At 50.0% G+C, this 20,654-nt stretch overlaps 1 protein-coding gene across 3 annotated transcripts in view; it reads right to left on the bottom strand.

Annotated features, from left to right (window-relative positions):
* MYO10 (myosin X) overlaps window positions 1-10,329 on the bottom strand; it is a 252,095-nt gene extending 241,766 nt beyond the window's left edge. For 2 of the 3 annotated variants that reach the window (XM_077353346.1, XM_077353347.1), the window contains exon 1: window positions 10,185-10,329. In XM_077353346.1, coding sequence (XP_077209461.1) covers window positions 10,185-10,205 — 21 coding nt within the window. In that variant the 5' untranslated portion in view covers window positions 10,206-10,329. Of the gene's footprint in view, window positions 1-8,177; window positions 8,285-10,184 lie in introns of all 3 variants that reach the window. The other variant, XM_077353348.1, reaches the window with a different exon arrangement.
* Between the last annotated feature and the right edge of the window lie 10,325 nt (window positions 10,330-20,654).

The following is a 20,654-nucleotide window of genomic DNA, read 5'->3' as shown; positions in this document are numbered from 1 at the left end:
CACACACCGCAGTTTTATCGCACATTCTTTGTACTTCCTAGGTGACAGTTCCCTGATCTGCTAATCTCAAAGTTCTAGCTCAGAATGTGATTTATATTTGTTTATTATAATTATTATATTTCTGTAGCCATCTAGGGGCAGTTTACAACTTATGATATCCTTAATCCATTGTTCCTCTTTACATTGGTGAAACAGCCCTAGGGGTGGAGAGTGTCTGAGATGGAATAGGGCCAATCATGGTGCAGCCAGATTTCCAGCTCCCATCCTCCCTCTTTGCCTGCTCACCGGGGGGGGGGGGGGGATTCCCTTCCCTTTGGCCCACAAAGCGCACTCCCCAACTGGAATTCCCTTCCCTTTGGCCCACAAAGCGCACTCCCCAACTGGAATTCCCTTCCCTTTGGCCCACAAAGCGCACTCCCCAACTGGAATTCCCTTCCCTTTGGCCCACAAAGCGCACTCCCCAACTGGAATTCCCTTCCCTTTGGGCCGCAAAGCGCACTCCCCAACTGGAATTCCCTTCCCTTTGGCCCACAAAGCGCACTCCCCAACTGGAATTCCCTTCCCTTTGGCCCACAAAGCGCACTCCCCAACTGGAATTCCCTTCCCTTTGGCCCACAAAGCGCACTCCCCAACTGGAATTCCCTTCCCTTTGGCCCACAAAGCGCACTCCCCAACTGGAATTCCCTTCCCTTTGGCCCACAAAGCGCACTCCCCAACTGGAATTCCCTTCCCTTTGGCCCACAAAGCGCACTCCCCAACTGGAATTCCCTTCCCTTTGGGCCGCAAAGCGCACTCCCCAACTGGAATTCCCTTCCCTTTGGCCCACAAAGCGCACTCCCCAACTGGAATTCCCTTCCCTTTGGCCCACAAAGCGCACTCCCCAACTGGAATTCCCTTCCCTTTGGGCCGCAAAGCGCGGTGGCGAGAGGGGTTTGCAGCCCAAAGGGAAGAAGCAGCCACGGTGAGGAGGGGGGGATTCCCTTCCCTTTGGCCCGCAGCCTGTGCCAAGCAGATTACCACAGCGGGGGCAGGCAGCCGCCACCCCTTTCAAAGCCCATTTTTTAAAATGGGCTTTGATACTAGTCTTTAAACCGCTTGGGGAGCAGTATAAATAATTGGTTAAGGGTTTAGTGGGCGGAGAGTGGGCGGGCCCTGCTGGGTGAGGGCCCAATCGGAAGGTGCAGAGAGACTTCTGATTGGGCCCTCACCAGGACAGACAAGAGTTCTAGCCAGTTGGAGGAGGGCCAGAGTTCCACCCAGGCCCAACAGCATGAGTACAGAGGGAGGCCTTCCCCCCCGGGCCCAGAAGGACACCAGGGGCCTCAAAGGCTGCACCGCGGCTGAGGGGGAGGAGGCCTTCCCACCGGGCCCAGAAGCCTAAGGTGGGAGAGAATATACTTTACATTTCTTTGGATATACCTGAAATGCTTAAAGCTCCTGAAATAAATGCCTCTTGCTTCATTGACCCATATTGCCCTGCAACTGCTGGTCATGCAGTACTGATGGGCACAGGCTGCACACAGTGGCGTCAGATTGGCTGCCTCCCGACCGCGAATGTCCAGAAATTCCCACCCATCTAGACGTAAAACTGCTTTTATATATTTGCATAAAATCTGCATTTGATGTCACAGAGAGCATAATTGTCCTAATGGTGTGAAGATTTGGATTTGGCCCCTGCATGACACTGACTATCGGACTGGTTGGGCTATTGGCCTGATGCAACATGGCTTCTCTTGAATGTTACCTTAAATCAACATACGGGTTACAGATATGTTCATTAATTTAAAAACACTTTGTGCCTAAACTGTTTTTAGGCAGTCTTCTTACATTCAGGGTCACCTTTCTTCCAGGTAAACAGGGCAGCACAGAAGCTGCCCTGAGGACACTTCCAGTTCTGGAAAAAGGAATCAGTTGGCTGTCTCGAGCCAAGATTTACTTCACCTCTCAAAAATTACCCCCTGTACACACACACACACACACACGGAGTCATTGAATCACTAAGGTAAAAGAGCCATTTCTGTCTTCTGAGTTCAGAGGGAAACAAAATGCACCTCCCACCTTATCTCATGCTGAGCCCTCTGCAGAGTCCCAGGCTGCCAATTGGGCCTTTTTTAAGTGACTCTGCTGTTTCTGCTTTGCAGAGAAAGGGCATGATATGCTGTCCTGTGTGATGAGTGCAGCCCATGGTTCTATCTCAATAAGCAGAACGTGATAGGCATGACCATCTTCCGGGACAGAAGAATATCTCTGCAGGAAAACCACGATGCGGGAAGCAGCTCTGAGAAGCTGGCTTCAGCACGTCTTTCGAGGCAAGGCTGTTTTGGAAACCGACCTGACCCTAGGAAGAGCATCGTCCAGGTCATCCGTTAGGCAGCATTTTCTTCTTCACAGCACCCTGGTTGATAAAGGATCAAGATACCTGGAGAGGCAAGGGGTGCCTTAGGGAAGCTGCTCCCCGGCCACCCATCTGGTTAGTCTTGAAGGTGCTCTAACATGACCACCCATCTTGCTCTGCGTCCTGAGAGTTACTGCTGCCTGGGAGCAATCCTGAGCAGGTCAACTTGCAGAGGAGTGCCATGTGACTCCAAAGGAAGTGGCCGAAGGGCTGCAGCCCCAGGGTCTTAGACTCACAGAGGTGAGAGGGAGGCCTGGAGCAGCGGCTGGTGGAAGGCTGAGAGGCCTGAGCACTTCAACACCGTCCGGCAGCAGCCAGCCCTTCCTGCGATGTAAACCTGGCTGGCTGCTGTAGAAAAAGGAATGCTGGACTAGAGGAGCCCCAGCGTCACCATTCCCACCGTGGGCTGGACCAGAAGGGGGCACCCCACCTAGGAAACAACATCTTGTGGGTCACTGTACTGAAAAAAGAACTGAGTTCCTAACAAACCAGTAGCTTGAGGCCCCGTGGTCAAATCAGCAGTTTCCTTGGAGAAAAAAGCGCCACCTCCTCCACCCACTCCGGTGACTGCCTGCTGAGTTGTGACTACTCACCTCACAAAGACAACATGCAGTTCAACAACACAAAAGCTTCGGGAGGGAGCAAAACAGCTGCAAGACACCACACGAACAGTTGTGCAAGTTTATTTTCACACACCTTTTGAGTAAATCTCTTTCCGAGAAGCTCCTTCCAAAGGCTGTGCTTCGTGTGCAATAGCACAGCTGGGCAAACCCGCATGGGAGTAGGCCAAGTGTAGCAGAGGCCTACTGCACACAGCTCCAGGTTGGGGAGCACAGACCTCCGGGAGGGACGAGGCCATGGCCAGTTCCTCACCTACTTACTGACGCCATCTTCAACAGCATGACTGTTTGCAAGTAAGAGGATCACAGTTTTACTCCAGCTTCCTCAGGAATAATGAAGTGTTACCGTGTCCCCTACACAACCCCAGTGGCTCCCTTCCACTCCCGTGGAGACACATGAGCACATCTGGGCGTGCACAGAAGCCGATGTCACGGGCCCGTCACAGCTCCAGACGGCACTGGGGAAAAATGCAGGCTCTTGTTACGATAGCCAACTTAGCACAGTAACACTTTCTTCTGCGACTTCTCTTAATCCACATACCGTTTTAAATAAGCAAAACTTTCAGAGAGAGAGAGAGAGAGAGAACAAGACATGACCCCTTCTGGGCTAGCCGTTTCTAACAGTGATATAAGGGGGGAAAGATGTAAAGGCTGCTGTAAACTCTCACATAAACTCAGAGCTATAGCAATTACTGGAGAAAACGGAGGAAGGCTGTACGAGCTACAGAATAGCAATGCGATTGTGAACGCAATGCCCTCAGGTATGCATTTCCCCACCAAGAAAGCAGGATTCGTGGAATGTCTGGGGTGCTCCGGCTGAAGCCCGGGAGGGCAGACTGGGTCACGGTGGCCAATGGCTAGCTTTGCAAGGCTGAACTGGAGTTGGGACCAGCCACCAAGGGGACCCTGCGGGGCTGCTCTTTCTGGACCAGGGAATGTCCCAGGGAGGGCAAGTGGGCTTGTGGAGGATGCCTGGGCGGACTGCAGGCCCCCAGAGGGATGGCTGGCCAGCGTACCTAACAACGGTCTCATGGCTTCTGCAGCCACTGGAGTCCGTCCAGCCATGACCTGGAGGCAGGAGCTACTGAGGCTCACATCCACCCTTCCCTCCAAAACAGCTTCAGCTCACAGGCCCGCTCTACTGCTCCAATTCGTACGACTCTGTGTAGTAAATTGAGTGTATGGGAGACTTCCTGGGAGCCAGGATGCAGCAGTCCCTTGGCCTATCAAAAGGAGGTTAACTCGCATGAACAGGACTCACACTGAGATGCCAGCCTCCAGGTGGGGCCTGGGGATCCCCTGGAATTACTGCTCCTCTCCAGACTACAGAGGTCAGTTGTTATCCCAGAGAAAATAACTGCTTTTGAAGGTAGACTCTGTGGCCTTGCATCCCGCCGAGATCTCGGTCCTCTCCTCCCCTAGTCTCCAGGATTTCCCTAACCTGGATCTGGCAACCAGAGGCCAGGGCAGAACTGGCAACCCCAGACTTGCACCTAGGCCTGGTTATTTCAGGCATGACCTGGGCACAACTTCATCTGAAAGACGACTAAAGGGAGTTGGGCCAGCACAGAAGTGGAAAGGCATGACTGCCAGGATTCCAGCATGGCCCTGGGACAGGATCCTGCATCCGGAATCGAAGAAGGCCCCCAAATAGCATCCATTCTTATCTTGATATTTTAATCTGCATTGTGGAACCTGAGGCAGCACCAGAAAACTTCCCTGTCCAGGCCCTGACCATCTGGTCTGCCTCAGGAAGGTCAGTGTCCTGATGAGTACCCAAGATTGTGTCCCTGCGACAGGCAGGAATGACACCGTCAGGGCCCTCAAACCAAACCCACACTGCTGTAGATCTCCCCAAGGGATGCTAACCTGTGGCTGACGGACTGTAGGTGGGGCCCCCGGGCACAGTCCCAGACGCTCCGGAAAGGCAGGCGGCAATACGAGCCCCCTGCCACGCAAACCCAAAGAAAGGACAGCGCAGAGCAGGGCGACCAAGAAGATTTGAGGATGGAGGAGAGGCTGAGGAGACGGAGATTTGTCAGTTTAGAAAAGAGGGGAGACATAAGATGTGCAAAGGTACGCATGGGGAAGACAGAGTTGACAAAGTGCTGGTTTTTAGAACTCACTTGTCACTACCCAAAAAAGACGGAAGGAGACGGACAATTGCTTTCCCTTCCTCTCCTCACAACAGACCTCCTATGAGGCAGGTGGGGCTGAGAGAGCTCTGACAGGACTGTGACTAACCCAGATTTGAGGCCACCACACTTAACTACCATGCCACAGTGGCTCTATTTTTTTCCCTTCTCTCAAAATACCGGAGCTTCCAATTAAGTTGATGGGCACTAGGTTCAGGATGGACAAAAGCGAATACTACTTTACACAGGCAGGAATTAACTGTGGAACTCACTGCCAAAGGATGTAATGAGAGAGCTCTAAGAGAACTGTGACTGACCCAAGGCCGCCCAGCTGGCTGCATGTGGAGGGGGAGTAGGGAATCGAACCTAGATTAGAGCCTGCTGCTCTTGAAGCCCTACTCCACACTGGCGCTTTACTGAGTCTGAAAGGGAGCTGATTTGCCAGCCTAGTGAACTGGCATTCATAGCTGTTCATCAACGGACCATTGTTAAATCCGACATATAAATTCTGCAATAAATTCATGATGCTGCTAGTCCATATAAAATATGTACATTACTGACTGACAGCTTTTCAGGACCAGGGAGAAATGCAGGAAGAAAGGACTTAAGTTTTGCCCCAGGGTACTTCTCTGCAGATGTGGAATGAAGCTTTTATAGTCAGCAGGGGGAATTCTGGATACAGATGAAAGCCACACTGCAAAATATGGGCACAGATCTGCTGAAGCAACAGCAATAAGTTGGAAGACCTTAAATAACTTCTGGCATAAAAGGCATACCCTGCCAATTAACATTTACCGTGAAAAACAACCATATCATTCCAAAAACTTTTATTTCTCTCCTGTCTCAGGTAAGTAATCATAGAATCATAGAATCATAGAGTTGGAAGGGGCCATACAGGCCATCTAGTCCAACCCCCTGCTCAATGCAGGATCAGCCCTAAGCATCCTAAAGCATCCAAGAAAAGTGTGTATCCAACCTTTGCTTGAAGACTGCCAGTGAGGGGGAGCTCAACACCTCCTTAGGCAGCCTATTCCACTGCTGAACTACTCTGACTGTGAAAAACTTTTTCCTGATATCTAGCCTATATCGTTGTACTTGAAGTTTAAACCCATTACTGTGTCCTTTCCTCTGCAGCCAGCAGAAACAGCATCCTGCCCTCCTCCAAGTGACAACCTTTCAAATACTTAAAGAGGGCTATCATGTCCCCTCTCAACCTCCTTTTCTCCAGGCTGAACATTCCCAAGTCCCTCAACCTCTCTTCATAGGGCCTGGTCCCTTGGTAATCTTCATTGTTGAATGAACAAAGACCATGGAGCACAACTATACACAAACCATCCCTACCAGTATGGAGTCACCAGAGAGCCTCCTTCACCACGGGGGGGGGGGGGGGGGGCTCCATCAGGTGTAGCTTTCTCTTTGCCCTGGTGTCAATGTCAGAAGACGCCACATCAGCAGGAATTCCATGCTGGGAGTTAGGGGGATCCCCTCCGCTTGAACCTTCTGAGCAAATTTTAGAAAAAAAATTAGCCACTACAGATGTGACCCAAACCAAGTTTGATGTGGGCCATGCTTAGTGCTCTACAGTCCTTGACTTCCACGCAGGAGCGGAGTGCTTGCACCTCTTTCCCTGAGAAGCGTGGGGGTCTTAAGAAGCAGAGACAGGCAAACGTGATCTGCAGTGGAGAATCCCCAAGTAGACTCTCATCCCACCCTCAAATTCCCCGTGGCCTGAGCCAAGCCTTCCCTTCCAACAGGAGGTCTTCTGAGGCAAGATGCAGAGCACACGTGTCCCTAGAGAACAATTTATCCCTGGGGAGGGGAGACACATTCAGAACTTTCAGGAGCAAATGGGGGCTTGCCTGGGGGGTTTTATATAGACCCTTCTTGCCTCGGGCAGTCCCAGCAGCCAGCAAAGGACTCAGGTTAGACTTTGCTCACCATGTCCAGAGGGAAGAATCCCAGGCGTGCTCAGCCAGCCCCTCTGCCACGAAGCCCCAGCCAACAGGATACCAGCAGGGCTGCCACTTCCCCGCAGGGCAAAGAAAGACACATCTTCACAAGCCTCTAGTGTTCAAGAAAGAAAACCACCAACATAATGGCAACAAAACCAAGGGAGAAAAGGGTTTTCCAAAAAGGACCTAGAGGTTATGAGGCACCTTTTTTGAGAACCGGCTTCTCCCTTGTCTGTCTCTATTCTAAATGTTCCTTGAGAAACATGGTCTTGTCAGGACAATTGTTTTTTGGTCCAAATTCTTTCATGTGTTGCTCAGGGGCCCCTCAGTCATGTACTTGGGGGATTAAAAACAAAGCAACATGGCCTTCGCCTTTGCATTTGGGGGGGGGGGGGGGGCTTTGTTTGCTTTGCTGGATCCACTTCTTAGTTTGTTTGGGGTTTCTAATGCCTGTCAAAAAAAAAGCTCTGACTGGTTCTGCAGAGGACGTTATTTTAATTTCCTAATTGCGGTTCTGGGGCACAGCGCAGCTGTTTTCCTTCAGGGAGTGGCACGCCAAACATGAAGGGTTTCCTTCAGGAGGGAAAAGGTCAGAGCTGTGACTAAACGGCTAGAATTGAGGCTGTGATCCAGCAATGCCTTTCCAACATGAGAAAGGGCACACGTTCGCATAGAACAAAGTTTGAGACCAGGGGCAGCTTGCAGACCACCAAGTTTTATTCAGGTTACAAGTCTCCGTCTGCACACGTGCGCTCACACAGGACTGAAGAAGTGAGCAGCGATCTATGAAAATGCCTCCCCAGCCTCAAACGGTGCCAGCCTTTAAGGTGCTCTTGGGACTCATGTCCTGTAAAGTTCTGGAAAACATTTTCCGTCCCAACCGGTATTGACCTAGCCACCTAAGAAACACACATGCTCAACTCACTATGCATTTCAGAATTCACATTTAAAACAATAAAGATGTACTTCACTTCACCATTGTACCTCTGCCCACTTTGCAGTTGCCAAATTCCCTGCATGGAGAAGGAATGGAATTCTCCCAGAAGGAAACGGATGGAATAACTGGGGGACTCACTCCAGTGAACGGGAGGCAGGACCAGCAACAGATGCAAGACTGGCGACCCTGATGATGTCCTCCAGCCACAGTTTGACTTGTCTCCTTCGCAACTGCCCCAGGGAGTCCTGCAATTATTCAACAATGTGTTACTTGCTCCAAAGCAACCCAAAGGCTGAGAGGAAAGGCTCTGGAAGTAGCTGCTACCTAAGCAGTTCCCACATGAAGAATCAACCATGTCCAAATGAGCAAACACAACAGAGCCTTCCTGGACAGGTGATGAGGCTGCAGGTGGGATACCGAACAGTTTCCTGAACATTTCAAGATCCACTCCATCAGCCTGAATCCACAACTTCTTCACCCATGTTCAGGTTACAATCAGTCTCTCTTCTTTTTAAAGACAGACTTCAATACTATCAGCTTACTCCCCCCCTCCCCCCCACACACACACTCACAGGATCACTTGCTGGGGAGGAGGGAACCTTCCTCCCTACATCCCTGCAAACTGAGGGTTTTCCGGCCAAAGTCACGCAGAAGGTCATCAGACAAATCTGAATGTTCTCCCGTGGTCAATTTGTTTCCCTTCTCACGTTCACCCACCCCTGGGATCAAATGCCAGCCTGCAAGGAGTCTTTCAGCATCCTCAATCAACCATCCAAAGCCACACGACTGGAGAAAGAATGGCAACGATGGAACAATCCATCACAGCTTGCTGAAAATTTAACTACCCTCAGAGCTTTTGCTCAAGAATATCAATGTCGGCTAGGCCAAGTTGGGCAATAAAAAAGGAGAAGGCTTCATTCAGAGCTACCAGCCCTTGCTTTCTCCATGCGAACAGCCAGAGGAGTCTCTGTAGCAGAGCATCTGTGTTGCATGGCCAGGACCCTCAAGGGAGCAACGGGAGGGCACTTCTTCCAATCCGGGCCTTCATAGGCCAGTGGCAGCTGGACATTACCCCTCCTCACTGTAACAATGCTTGAGGCCAGGGGCACCTTGAAGACCAAGCAAGTTTGACCCAAGGTATTCAAGCTTGTGTGTGCGAGCCCACTCCCAGGTGCCACTGAATGAAAATGTCACTCTTCGGTTTCAGACCAGCAGGGCTGTCTGCTGGAAACATTCTGCCCTGCAGAATCCATCTCACAGACACAATGGCCCAGGGCACAGGTGTGCTCGACCACGCTGTTTCGGAAGAGACGTCTGGTGCTCGGTGCTCGAGTCCGCTCAACATCAGACGTCTGCCGAAGCGGAGGAGGAGGGGGAGAGAAACTTGCCCCACACAACCAGCAAAATTAACAACCGACTTGAGAAATAGATCAATGTCAAAGTTTGAGGACATGGAGTCTTTATTATGCAAGCAGGAGACAAACTCAGAATGAAAAACACTTTCAAAACTATATTAAGGTGACCAGATTTTAACATTGGTAGTATTGAGTCTGCCAGGAAAACGCTGGAGGGCGTCACCGCAAGGGCCGGCCACGACTCGCGGCTTGCCGGGGGGGGGGGGGCGGGGCGGGGGGTCTTGATTCAACCTTTGGCCTGTAGGGAGCAGCAACAAGTCTCGGAGAATGCTACAACGCAGGAAGAGTATCGCAATATATGTTTTTAACATTTTCAACCTAAGTACAATTTGCCAGAGATCCCCAGAAGTCCCTCCGAAGGTGGGACAATCCGGTCACCTTAAGCTCCATCTAAATGCATTGCAAAACAGACTACCAGAGGCCTGGGGGGGGGGGGGAGTCCGGGGAAAGCCCCTGAACCTTCCTGGGGAGCCGCGTCCAGGTGCTAAAAGCCCCCGCGAGCATCTGGGGCGGCTGGAAGGGGAACGGGGAACGCGCAGCGCCTCACGGACGGCGGCCCATCGCCGCACCAAGCGCCGCGGGGGGGAGGGCGGGGAGGGCGCGGAGCCGCCCCCCCCACGGGGCTCGCCCGGCGCAAGGGGAAACGGCACTCTGCGCAGCGGCAGGCGGGCGGGCGGGCGGGCAGTCCGGGCCCCACGCGAGGGACGCCCCCTCCCCCCCCCCGTCTCACCTGGGCCAGGAAGGGCTCCATGGGGGGGGGCGGCGGCGGCGGCACTGCGGCTCGCGGGCGCCTCCTGCTCCAGCTGCTGCTGCCGCCCGGCGCGCGCCTTTGTCCCCCGGCCGCGGCCGCACGTGGCGCCTCCAGCCGGCCTCTGCGGCTCCCCACGGGACGCCCCGCCCCCCGCCCCAGCAGCCAATCCGCGGCGGCGGGGGCGGGGAGGCGCGCCCGACAGGGAAGGGCTGCCCGCCCGCCACGTGCGACCCGCCGGAGGGCCCGCGACCCCCACCGCCGAGAGCCGCCGCGGGGCTTCGTATCCCCCAACGGGGGGATACCCCCTCCCCCTCCCCCCTCTGGAAATCTGCCCGGAACAGGGGCCCTTGGCCCGCGCCTGCCCAGTGGCCTCCAGTCCGTGGGGACCCCACACGCGGGGGGGGGGGGAGGAGGGGTCTTCCCCGGGTGCGCCTGCCCGCCACTGCCGCTGCTTCTTTTAGTTGGGCCGCGCTCATCGCTGGATGCGCTTTGACGAGCCCGCGGCTCCTTTGGCGACCTCGTTTCCTTTTGCCACTGACCACGCCGAGTATTAATGATTTCTCTAGCGGCTTTGATGGCAGGAGGTGCCCAAAGTGAGTGAGCTCAGCCGCGATATCTTCCCTTCTAGTGACACAGTTGAAACTGTCTGGCTGGTAACTTTGGCTGTCCATGGGATTCGCAGCCTTCGTCTCCAGCACCCTAATTCGAAAGCCTCTATTCTCCTCCCGTCTTCCTTCTTCAGCGCCCAGCTTTCGCATCCATGGGTTGTTATGGGGAAGACAGCGGCCTTGACTAGCCGGCACTTTGTATTGAGGCTCATATCCCAACTCTTCCATATTCGGTTCATTGCGTTATTCGCCGTTTGATTTCACGGCTGCATCCACCACTTTGAGTGATCATGGAGCCAAGAAAGATGAAATCATCAATGCATTCAATGTTCCCGTTGTCAATCGTGGCCTTGGTGCTACTGCCAGTAGTGGTCTTGGTCTTTTTGATATTTAGGAACAGTCCCATCTTTTCACTTTCTTCTTTTAGTCCCTTTATCAGGGTCTTCAGATCACGCTCCGATTCAGCAAGGAGTGTTGTATCGTCTGCATAGCAGAGATTATTGATGTTACGACCTCTAATTTTGACTCCAATCGTAGATTCTTCCAGATTAAGCTTCTGCATAATTACCTCTGCGTAAAGGTTAAAAAGAAAGGGTGGTAAGATACACCCTTGTCCCACTCCTTGGCTGACCTTGAACCAATCAGGGTCTCCATATCTTGTTCATACTGTGGCCTCCTGGTTGGTGTCCAATGAACTGATGAGGTGGGTTAAGTAGGACGACACTCCCAGTTCATGTAAGGCATCCCACAGATTCTCGTGATCAACACAGTCAAACGCTTCAGAATAATCAATAAAGCATAGATAGATGGCCTTTTGATATTCATGTATTTTTTCAAGAATCCAGGGCAAATTTGCAATGTGGTCTTGGGTGCCACAATCATATTGAAAACCAGCCTGGACATCTGGTAGCTGAGCATCAGTAGTTGATTTGAGACGGTTCTGGATGACCCTCAATAAGATTTTACTTGAGTGGGAGATCAGGGCTATAATAACAAAGGCTTATACAGCTGCTCATCTTCAAACTTGGTATATGCCATCAAGTGCCAACAACGTCCCTCTGTTCTCTACATAGGGCAAACAGGTCAAACCCTCCACCAAAGAATTAATGGACAGAAGTCTGACATCAAAAGCCACAAGATTGAAAAACCTGTAGGGGAACACTTCAACCTTCCAGGACATTCAATAAGGGACCTGAAAGTAGCGGTTTTATTACAAAGAAACTTCAAGAACAGGCTAGAAAGGGAGATTGCAGAAATGCAAGTTATTACAACACTCAATACTTGGACATACTCTGGACTCAACAAGGACAAAGGTTTTTTTATCTCACTACGCATGCTAACCTTGTTTAACTTGTATATCCACATTCCTCAGAATTTATTTTAATTGGGAGTATGTGACTGTTAGTAATACATAATGTAATTTTGAATTCTACTTTCTGGTCCCAGAACAAGACAGCTGCCAGCTTAGCTTCTACTTGTAAGAAATTTTCACACTGGTATGGAGACAAATGGGGCCAGCAGTAAATAGCAGGGTGTGAGCCGTGGATAGTAGGGTGTGAGCTGTGGCTTTGACAGTTTTATTTCTGACATGTCTTTGTGGACTACATCGAGGGGTCTGATTGGCTGGTTTGGCAGGGAATTATCATGTGGCTGTGTGTGGGTGCTGTGACACAGTTTACTAATGTATCAGGATTAACTTTTGCTTATATATTCCTACTGTTACAATGGTCAGTTCTTAGTCTGGTGAAGAGTGCTTGCACTCGAAAGCTCATGCCTTGAATAAATCTTGGTTGTTCTTAAAGGTGCTACTGGAGGCTGATTTTATTGTGCTAATTCGGACCAACACGGCTATTAATTTGGAAAAGGATGGTAAATCTTCTCTAAAACATCAGTTCTGTCATCAAACATCACCTCAGTTTTGTTTTGATTCAGTTTTAGGTTCTCCACTATCTGTTTGATCATGAAATCAGGAATTCCTTGAGCTACTGGGGGGGGGGGGATGCCTGGGAAAAGCTTAGCAAACTATCTTCAAATGCAGCTGTCTTGAGCAAACTGACATGTGAATAAGCCACACTGAAATCGATTGAATGTGCATTTCAGAGATTGTAAATCTTGGACGCTGTACACATTAAGGCAGCACATTCAAAAATACAGTGATTTTGAACAATCCAATACCACACCATGATTTCAGGCGGTTTACATAGAATGTTGTAAAAATACCTACATAGAACGTTATAATAATCTGTCAGATAACAATCATAACATAACATAGCAGGTCAACCCAAGCAGTATTTCAACAGAACGACACAGACATATCCCTGGGGAGGTCAAATTGTTCAGTCATGGAAGGGGACCAGCAGGTGTTCTGAGTCAGCCTCAAGCAAATGCCAGGTGGAGGAGCTCCCTCTTGCAGGCCCTGCGGAACTGTGGAAGTTCGGGCAGGGCTCTGATCTCCTCAGGGAGCTTGTTTCATCAGGTGGGGGCAGGACAGAGAAGGCTCTGGCCCTTCTTGAGGTCTGAAGCACTTCTTTGGGGCCAGGGATCCGCAGCCAGTTGGAGGTGGCAGAGCGTAAGGCTCTTTTGGGGGTATAGGCAGGGAGGTGGTCTCAGATACACTGGGCCCAGACCGCGTATGGCCTTAAAGGTGATTACCAAAACCTTAAAAAGTGAAATACTGAAGGCTCAATCACCCTTGAGAAGAAAAGATGGAAGGAGCCTAAGGAAGCCAAGTTGGCTCCAGAAGCAGTTGTCAAAAGATTAGAGGAATAAAAAAGAGTCATTTAGGAAACGGAAGGTAGGCCTTACCAAGGATTATAAACAAATAACCAGTAATTGTAGGGAGAATGTTAGAAAAGCTAAAGCTCAATATGAGCTTAGGCTAGCAAGAAATGCTCAACATAACAAAAATGTCTTCTTTAGTTATATTTCAAGAAAGAAAAAGAATAGGGACACCATAGGACCACTGCAAGGACAAGAAAGTGAAATTATGACAGATGATGAAGAGAAGGCTGAACTTTATTTCTCCTCGATCTTCTCTGAGGGAAATAGTGATCAACGTGGCAAAAATATAACACAACACAGGGGACGGGAATGGTGGCCTAGGATCACTAGTGGAACAGTCCGCAAACACCTAGTTTCTTTAAATGAAACAAAGTCTTCTGGCCCAGATGAACTGCATCTAATGGTACTAAAAGAACTTGCAGATGTCATCTCGGAACCTCTGTCCATTATTTTTGGTACTTCATGGAGAACAGGTGAGGTAGCAGACGATTGGAGCCGGGCAAATGTTGTCCCCATCTTCAAGAACGGGAAAAAGGAGGATCCGGATAATTATTGACCCATCAGCTTGACATCTGTAGCTGGCAAAATTTTGGAACAAATACTCAAACACTCGGTCCTTGAGCAGCTGGAACTGAGAGCTGTGATTTCTAAGACTCAGCATGGGTTTCACAAGAACAAGTCATGTCAGACCAACCTTATCTCTTTTTTCGAGAAAGTGACTACCTCGCTGGATCAGGGGAATGCCGTTTATCTGGATTTCAGTAAAGCTTTTGATAAAGTTCCACATGATATTCTTGTTCACAAGTTGGTAAAATGCGGTATGGATCCTAATTCTGTCAGGTGGATCAATAACTGATTGACAAATTGTACTCAGAGAGTACTTGTTAATGGTTCAGCATCTTCTTGGAAAAGAGTAACAAGTGGAGCATCCCAAGGTTCTGTCCTGGGGCCTGTGTTGTTCAACAGATTTATAAATGATTTGGATGAGGGATTAGAGGGGATACATTAAATCTGCAGATGATACTAAATGATGATGATCTCCGGCGCCAGCTAGACCGGGGCGGGTCGGCCATTCTCGTGCTATTAGACCTGTCAGCAGCATTTGATGTGGTTGACCACGAGCTCTTGGTTCACTGCCTCGCTGATACTGGGATTGGAAGGGTGGCTCTTAAATGGCTATCCTCCTTTCTAGAGAACAGGTCACAGAGGGTCGCTGTGGGGGAGGAGTTATCCGACTCCTTTGCACTCCCATGTGGGGTGCCACAGGGAGCGGTGCTCTCCCCCACGTTATTTAACATCTATATGCGTCCCCTGGCTCAGCTGGTACGGAGTTATGGGCTTGGGTGTCATCAGTACGCTGAAGATACCCAGCTCTATCTCTTGATGGATGGCCGGCCAGATCTCCCCCCAGAAAAATTCGCCAGTTGTTTGGAAGCAGTGGCTGGATGGATCAGGAGGAGCCGCCTGAGACTCAACCCCTCCAAGACGGAGGTCCTTTGGCTAGGCCGAAGGGAGCAGGAACAGGAAGCGCGTCTTCCCTGCCTGGACGAGGTACAATTGTCATCTGTGCCCCAAGCCAGGAATTTGGGAGTGATTCTGGATACCTCACTTTCCATGGAGGCCCAGGTCACTAAGGTAGCTCGGACGGCGTTTCTCCATCTACGCCAAGCTCGGCTACTAGCGCCCTACCTGCCCCCGGAACACCTGGCCACTGTGATCCATGCAACGGTTACTTCTAGATTAGACTTCTGTAACTCGCTCTACGCGGGCCTACGCTTGTCTCTAACTCGGAAGTTACAGCTGGTACAGAATGCAGCTGCACGGGTCCTCACTAAATCATCTTGGAGGTCCCATGTTCAGCCTCTGCTGAAGCAGCTGCACTGGTTGCCAGTTTGTTTCCGGATTAGGTTCAAGGTTTTGGTATTAACCTTCAAGACTATACGCGGCTTGGGTCCTGCATACTTGAGGGACCGCCTATCTCCTTATGCCCCCCGCAGGGTACTTCGCTCTGCGGGTAAGAATCTGCTGATGATCCCAGGACCCCGGGAGGCACGCCTGGCCTCGACAAGGGCCAGGGCCTTTTCGGTCCTGGCCCCTACCTGGTGGAACGAGCTCCCTGAAGAGCTGCGGGCCCTGTCGGAGCTCTCTGAGTTCCGCAGAGCCTGCAAAACGGAGCTCTTCCGCCAGGCGTTTGTCTAAGGCCGGGTGATGGCCCGGGGCTAAGATCGGACCCCTCTCCCCGGAGGGGGGAGGCCAGTACTAGACTGACCTGGTTCCCCAGATTGTTCCACCCTATGCCCAATTATCCATCCGTTCCCTTCTGCTCATCCAGTGGGCCTGTACGGGAATAGTTTTTAATCGCCATCATTGTGACTCAGTTATTATTTTAATGGGGTTTTAATGGGGAATTTTAATGGTTAATATATTATATTTGTATTAAAACATTGTGAACCGCCGCGAGCCGGTTTCCGAGAGCGGCGGTCATACAAATCAAATAAATAAATAAATAAATAAACTGGGAGGGGTAGCAAACACAACTGAAGACAGCAACAGAATACAGGGTGATCTTGATAGGCTCGAGAAGTGGGCTAAACTGAATAAAATGAAGTTTAACAGGGACAAATGTAAAGTTCTGCATTTAGGTAAGAAAAATCAAATACACCAATATAAGATGGGGGAGACTTGTCTTGGCAGCAGCATGTGCGAAAAGGATCTAGGAGTCTTAGTAGACCATACATCGAACATCTGATAACCATCTTCAAGTATTTAAAAGGGTGCCATATGGAGGATGGAGCAGAATTGTTCTCTCTTGTCCCAGAGGGACAGACCAGAACGAATGGAATGAAATTAATTCAAAAGAAATTCTATCTAAACATCCGGAAGAAGTTCCTAACAGTTAGAGTGGTTTCCCAGTGAAACAGGCTTCCTTGGGAGGTAGTGGGTTCTCCATCTTTGGAAATTTTTAAACAGAGGCTAGATAGCCTTCTGACCGAGAGGCTAATTTGGTGAAGGCAAGGGGGTGGCAGGTTACAGTAGATGAGCGATAGGGATGTGAGTGTCCTGCATAGTGCAGGGGGTTGAACTAGATCACCCATGAGGTACCTTCCATCTCTATTATTCTATGATTCCATGATTCTAATGTAAGAGCCTCTTGTGGTGCAGAGTGGTAAGGCAGCAGACATGCAGTCTGAAAGCTCTGCCCATGAGGCTGGGAGTTCAATCCCAGCAGCCGGCTCGAGGTTGACTCAGCCTTCCATCCTTCCGAGGTCAGTAAAATGAGTACCCAGCTTGCTGGGGGTAAACGGTAATGACTGGGGAAGGCACTGGCAAACCACCCCGTATTGAGTCTGCCATGAAAACGCTGGAGGGCGTCACCCCAAGGGTCAGACATGACTTGGTGCTTGCACAGGGGATACCTTTACCTTTATGATTCTAATCCGGAATTCAACTGGGAGCCAGCCGAATTCTTGGGGTACTGCCGGATATGGGATCTCCGTGATGTTTTAGTGAGAATCCTGGCCGCAGCGTTCTGCACCAGTTGTAGTTTCCGGATCAAGGATAAGGGTAGGCCTGCATAGAGCGAGTTGCAGAAGTCCAGTCTAGAGGTAACCGTCACATATATCACTGTGGCTAGGTATTCTGGGGTCAGGTAGGGTGCTAGTAGCTTGGCTTGGCAGAGGTGGCAAAATGCCAGCTGAGCTACCTTTATGACCTGGGCTTCCATTGTAAGGGAAGCATCCAGAATCACGCCCAGGTTCCTGGCAGAGTGCTTTGCTGAGAGCTGCACACCGTCCCTGATCTCTTCCTACCCAACCACAGGAGCTCCATCTTTGCAGGGTTGAACTTCATATGATTCTGCTTGATGCATTTTGTCCCTGCTTCCAGGCATCTGGCTAATGATTCTGAGGGAGAGTCAGCGTGGTCATCCATCAGGAGGAAGAGCTGGGTGTCATCTGCGTATTGGTGGCAACCCAGCCCAAACCTCTGTATCAGCTGAGCCAGAGGGTCCATAAAGCTGTTAAATAAGATAGGAGAGAGGACTGCTCCTTGTGTGACTCCACATGTGAACTTGTGACGGCTAGATACTCTCTCTCCTATTGCTACCCTCTCTCTGTGACCCTGGAGGAAGGAGATCAGCCATTTACGGGTTGTTCCCCATATCCCAGCATCCGTTATGTGGTGAGCTAGGCCATCCAACCAGATCCACACTCAATCCCACACTAAAAATCAGGTCCAGGGTGTGATCTGTTTGTTGATCACTACTAATTCTGGGGGACTTTAATGTCCATGCGGAATTGCTGTCCTCTGGCAATGGGCTGTGAGAGCCCCAGCGTTGCCATGGCTGACACCAGATCCGGCCCATTGCCAGAGGACAGCAATTCTGCATGGACATTAAAGTCCCCCAGAATTAGTAGTCTAGGGAACTGTGATGTCCAGGCAGCGGCCGCATCTAGCAGGGCAGGCTGGACATGTGAAGGTTCATTTGGAGCATGGTATACTGCCAGATGGCTTGCCCAATGCACCTCCAGATGCCCTGCCAGCCCTGCTAGAGGTGGCGGCCGCCTGGACATTACAGTTTCCTAGACTATTAACCCTGGGGGACTTTAATGTCCATGCGGAATTGCTGTCCTCTGGCAATGGGCTGGACCTGGTGTCAGCCATGGCAACACTAGGGCTCTCGCAATTTGTTGTTGGTCCTACCCACCAGGCAGGCCACACCCTGGATCTGATTTTCGGTGCAGGGCTGAGCGTGGATCCGGTCACAGCTGCTGCCATGCCATAGTCGGACTACTATACCCTGATTTTGGGGGATTGTATCCCAAGATTGCTTTTCCTACTCTCTTACTGATTATGAAGGCTACTCCATTTCTTCTGCGAGATTCTTGCCCACAGTACCTGATGGTCATCTGAATTAAATTCACCCATTCCTGTCCATTTGAGTTCACTGATTCCTAAAATGTCAATGTTCAGTCTTGTCATCTCTTGTTTGACCACGTCCAGCTTGCCTTGGTTCATGGATCTGACGTTCCAGGTTCCTATGGAATAAAAATCTTTACAGCATTGGACTGTATTTACAGCATTTACAGCACTGTCTGTTCACCTCCAGTTGCCTCCACAACTGACCGTCCCTTCGGCTTTGGTCCAGTCACTTCATTCATTCTGGCACTACTCGTACTAGCCGTCTGCTCATCCCCAGTAGCATGTTGGATACCTTCCGACCTGAGGGGCTCATCTTCCGCCGTCATATCGGTTTGCCTTTCGAACTTGTCCATTGGGTTTTCATGGCAAAGATACTGGAGTGGTTTGCCATTTCCTTCTCCAGTGGATCACCTTTTGTCAGAGCTCTCAGCTATGACCTGTCCGTTTTGGGTGGCCCTGCACGGCATAGCTCATAGCTTCACTGAGCTACGCAAGCCCCCTTGCCACAACAAGGCAGCGATCCTTGAAGGGGGCGGTCCTCGAAGGGTTTTCTATACTATGATGAGGCTAAATGTGACACATCATTCCATTAATGGAACTTTTTTTTTATAAGACCTGCTGGGGACCAGTAGCTGTAGGCTGTAGGTGTTGCTGTGGCTAAGTGCTAAAAACATGGTGGGTAAACTGAAAAATGAATATTTTGCACATAGATTGTGACAGAGGGCAATCTATGTCAATCAGGCAAAAAAAATGTCCTTTAGGTTAAACTTTACCAGACCAGAGACCTCCATCCCCACCCCCAACAACAAGTCTTGACTTGTTGCATCATAAATGTAATTTGGGGCGGCTTTTTCCGGTTACTCACATAAGTCAAACAGACCTTTAGAAGCCAACTGCACTTCAGGATGTGCAAGATTAATCTTTTTGAATGACTTATTATTCTTTTCCATTCACTCTTTCATGCAGCATTAATGTGAAGCCACACCTTTTGAAAAAAGACTTTCAGGGTTTGCATCACCATGGCCTGCACCGTGTCTGTTAATCCACCCCAAAGCTTCATTTCCAAGGGCTCCACCTCAAAGCCTCCTTTAGCTACCAGGCGTAAATCTTTATATTTTATTTATTTGTATATTTTTATTTTTAGTCCACCACTCATGGAGTCCAGCTTGTGGCGGGATATAAATAATCATCTCCCAGTAAAGACCCATTAAAACTGAGTTCAAATCTCCTGGGCCGGATGAAATGCACCCGAGAGTGCTCAAAGAACTTTCCAGAGAACTTGCACAGCCCTTGTCCATCATCTTCGGGCCCTCTTTAAGGACTGGAGATGTCCCGGAGGACTGGAAGAGAGCAAACGTTATTCCGATCTTCAAAAAAGGGAGGAAGGAAACTACAGACCAGTGAGTCTGACCTCTGTTGTGGGGAAGATAATGGAGCAGATATTAAAGGGAGCGATCTGAAAACATCTGGAGGACAATTTGGTGATCCATGGAAGTCAGCATGGGTTTGTCTCCAACAGGTCCTGCCAGACCAACCTGGTTTCCTTTTTTGACCAAGTAACAGGTTTGCTGGATCGTGGAAATTTAGTTGATGTCGTTTACTTGGATTTTAGTAAAGCTTTTGATAAGGTTCCCCATGATTCTGATGGATAAGTTGAAGGACTGGATTTTCAGATAGTTAGGTGGATAGTGAATTGGTTAGAGAACCGCACTCAAAGAGTTGTTGTCAATGGTGTTTTATCAGACTGGAGAGAGGTGAATAGCGGGGTACCTCAGGGCTCGGTGCTCAGCCCGGTAGTTTTTAACATATTTATTAATGATCTAGATGAGGGGGTGGAGGGACTACTCATCAAGTTTGCAGATGATACCAAATTGGGAGGACTGGCAAATACTCCGGAAGATAGAGACAGATTTCAACGAGATCTGAAGACAATGGAAAAATAGTCAAAAGAGAACAAGATACAATTTAATAAAGATAAGTTCTGCATCTGGGTCAGAAAAATGAAAAGCATGCCTACTGGATGGGGGATACGCTTCTAGGTAACACTGTGTGTGAACGAGACCTTGGGGTACTTGTGGATTGTAAACTAAACATGAGCAGGCAGTGTGATGCAGCGGTAAAAAAGGCGAATGCCATTTTG

This window comes from Paroedura picta, chromosome 9 (genome assembly GCF_049243985.1).
Source record: "Paroedura picta isolate Pp20150507F chromosome 9, Ppicta_v3.0, whole genome shotgun sequence".
Taxonomy (NCBI): Eukaryota; Metazoa; Chordata; class Lepidosauria; order Squamata; family Gekkonidae; genus Paroedura; species Paroedura picta.
Note: the sequence above shows the minus strand (reverse complement) of the source record. Positions and strands in the feature narration are given on the sequence as shown.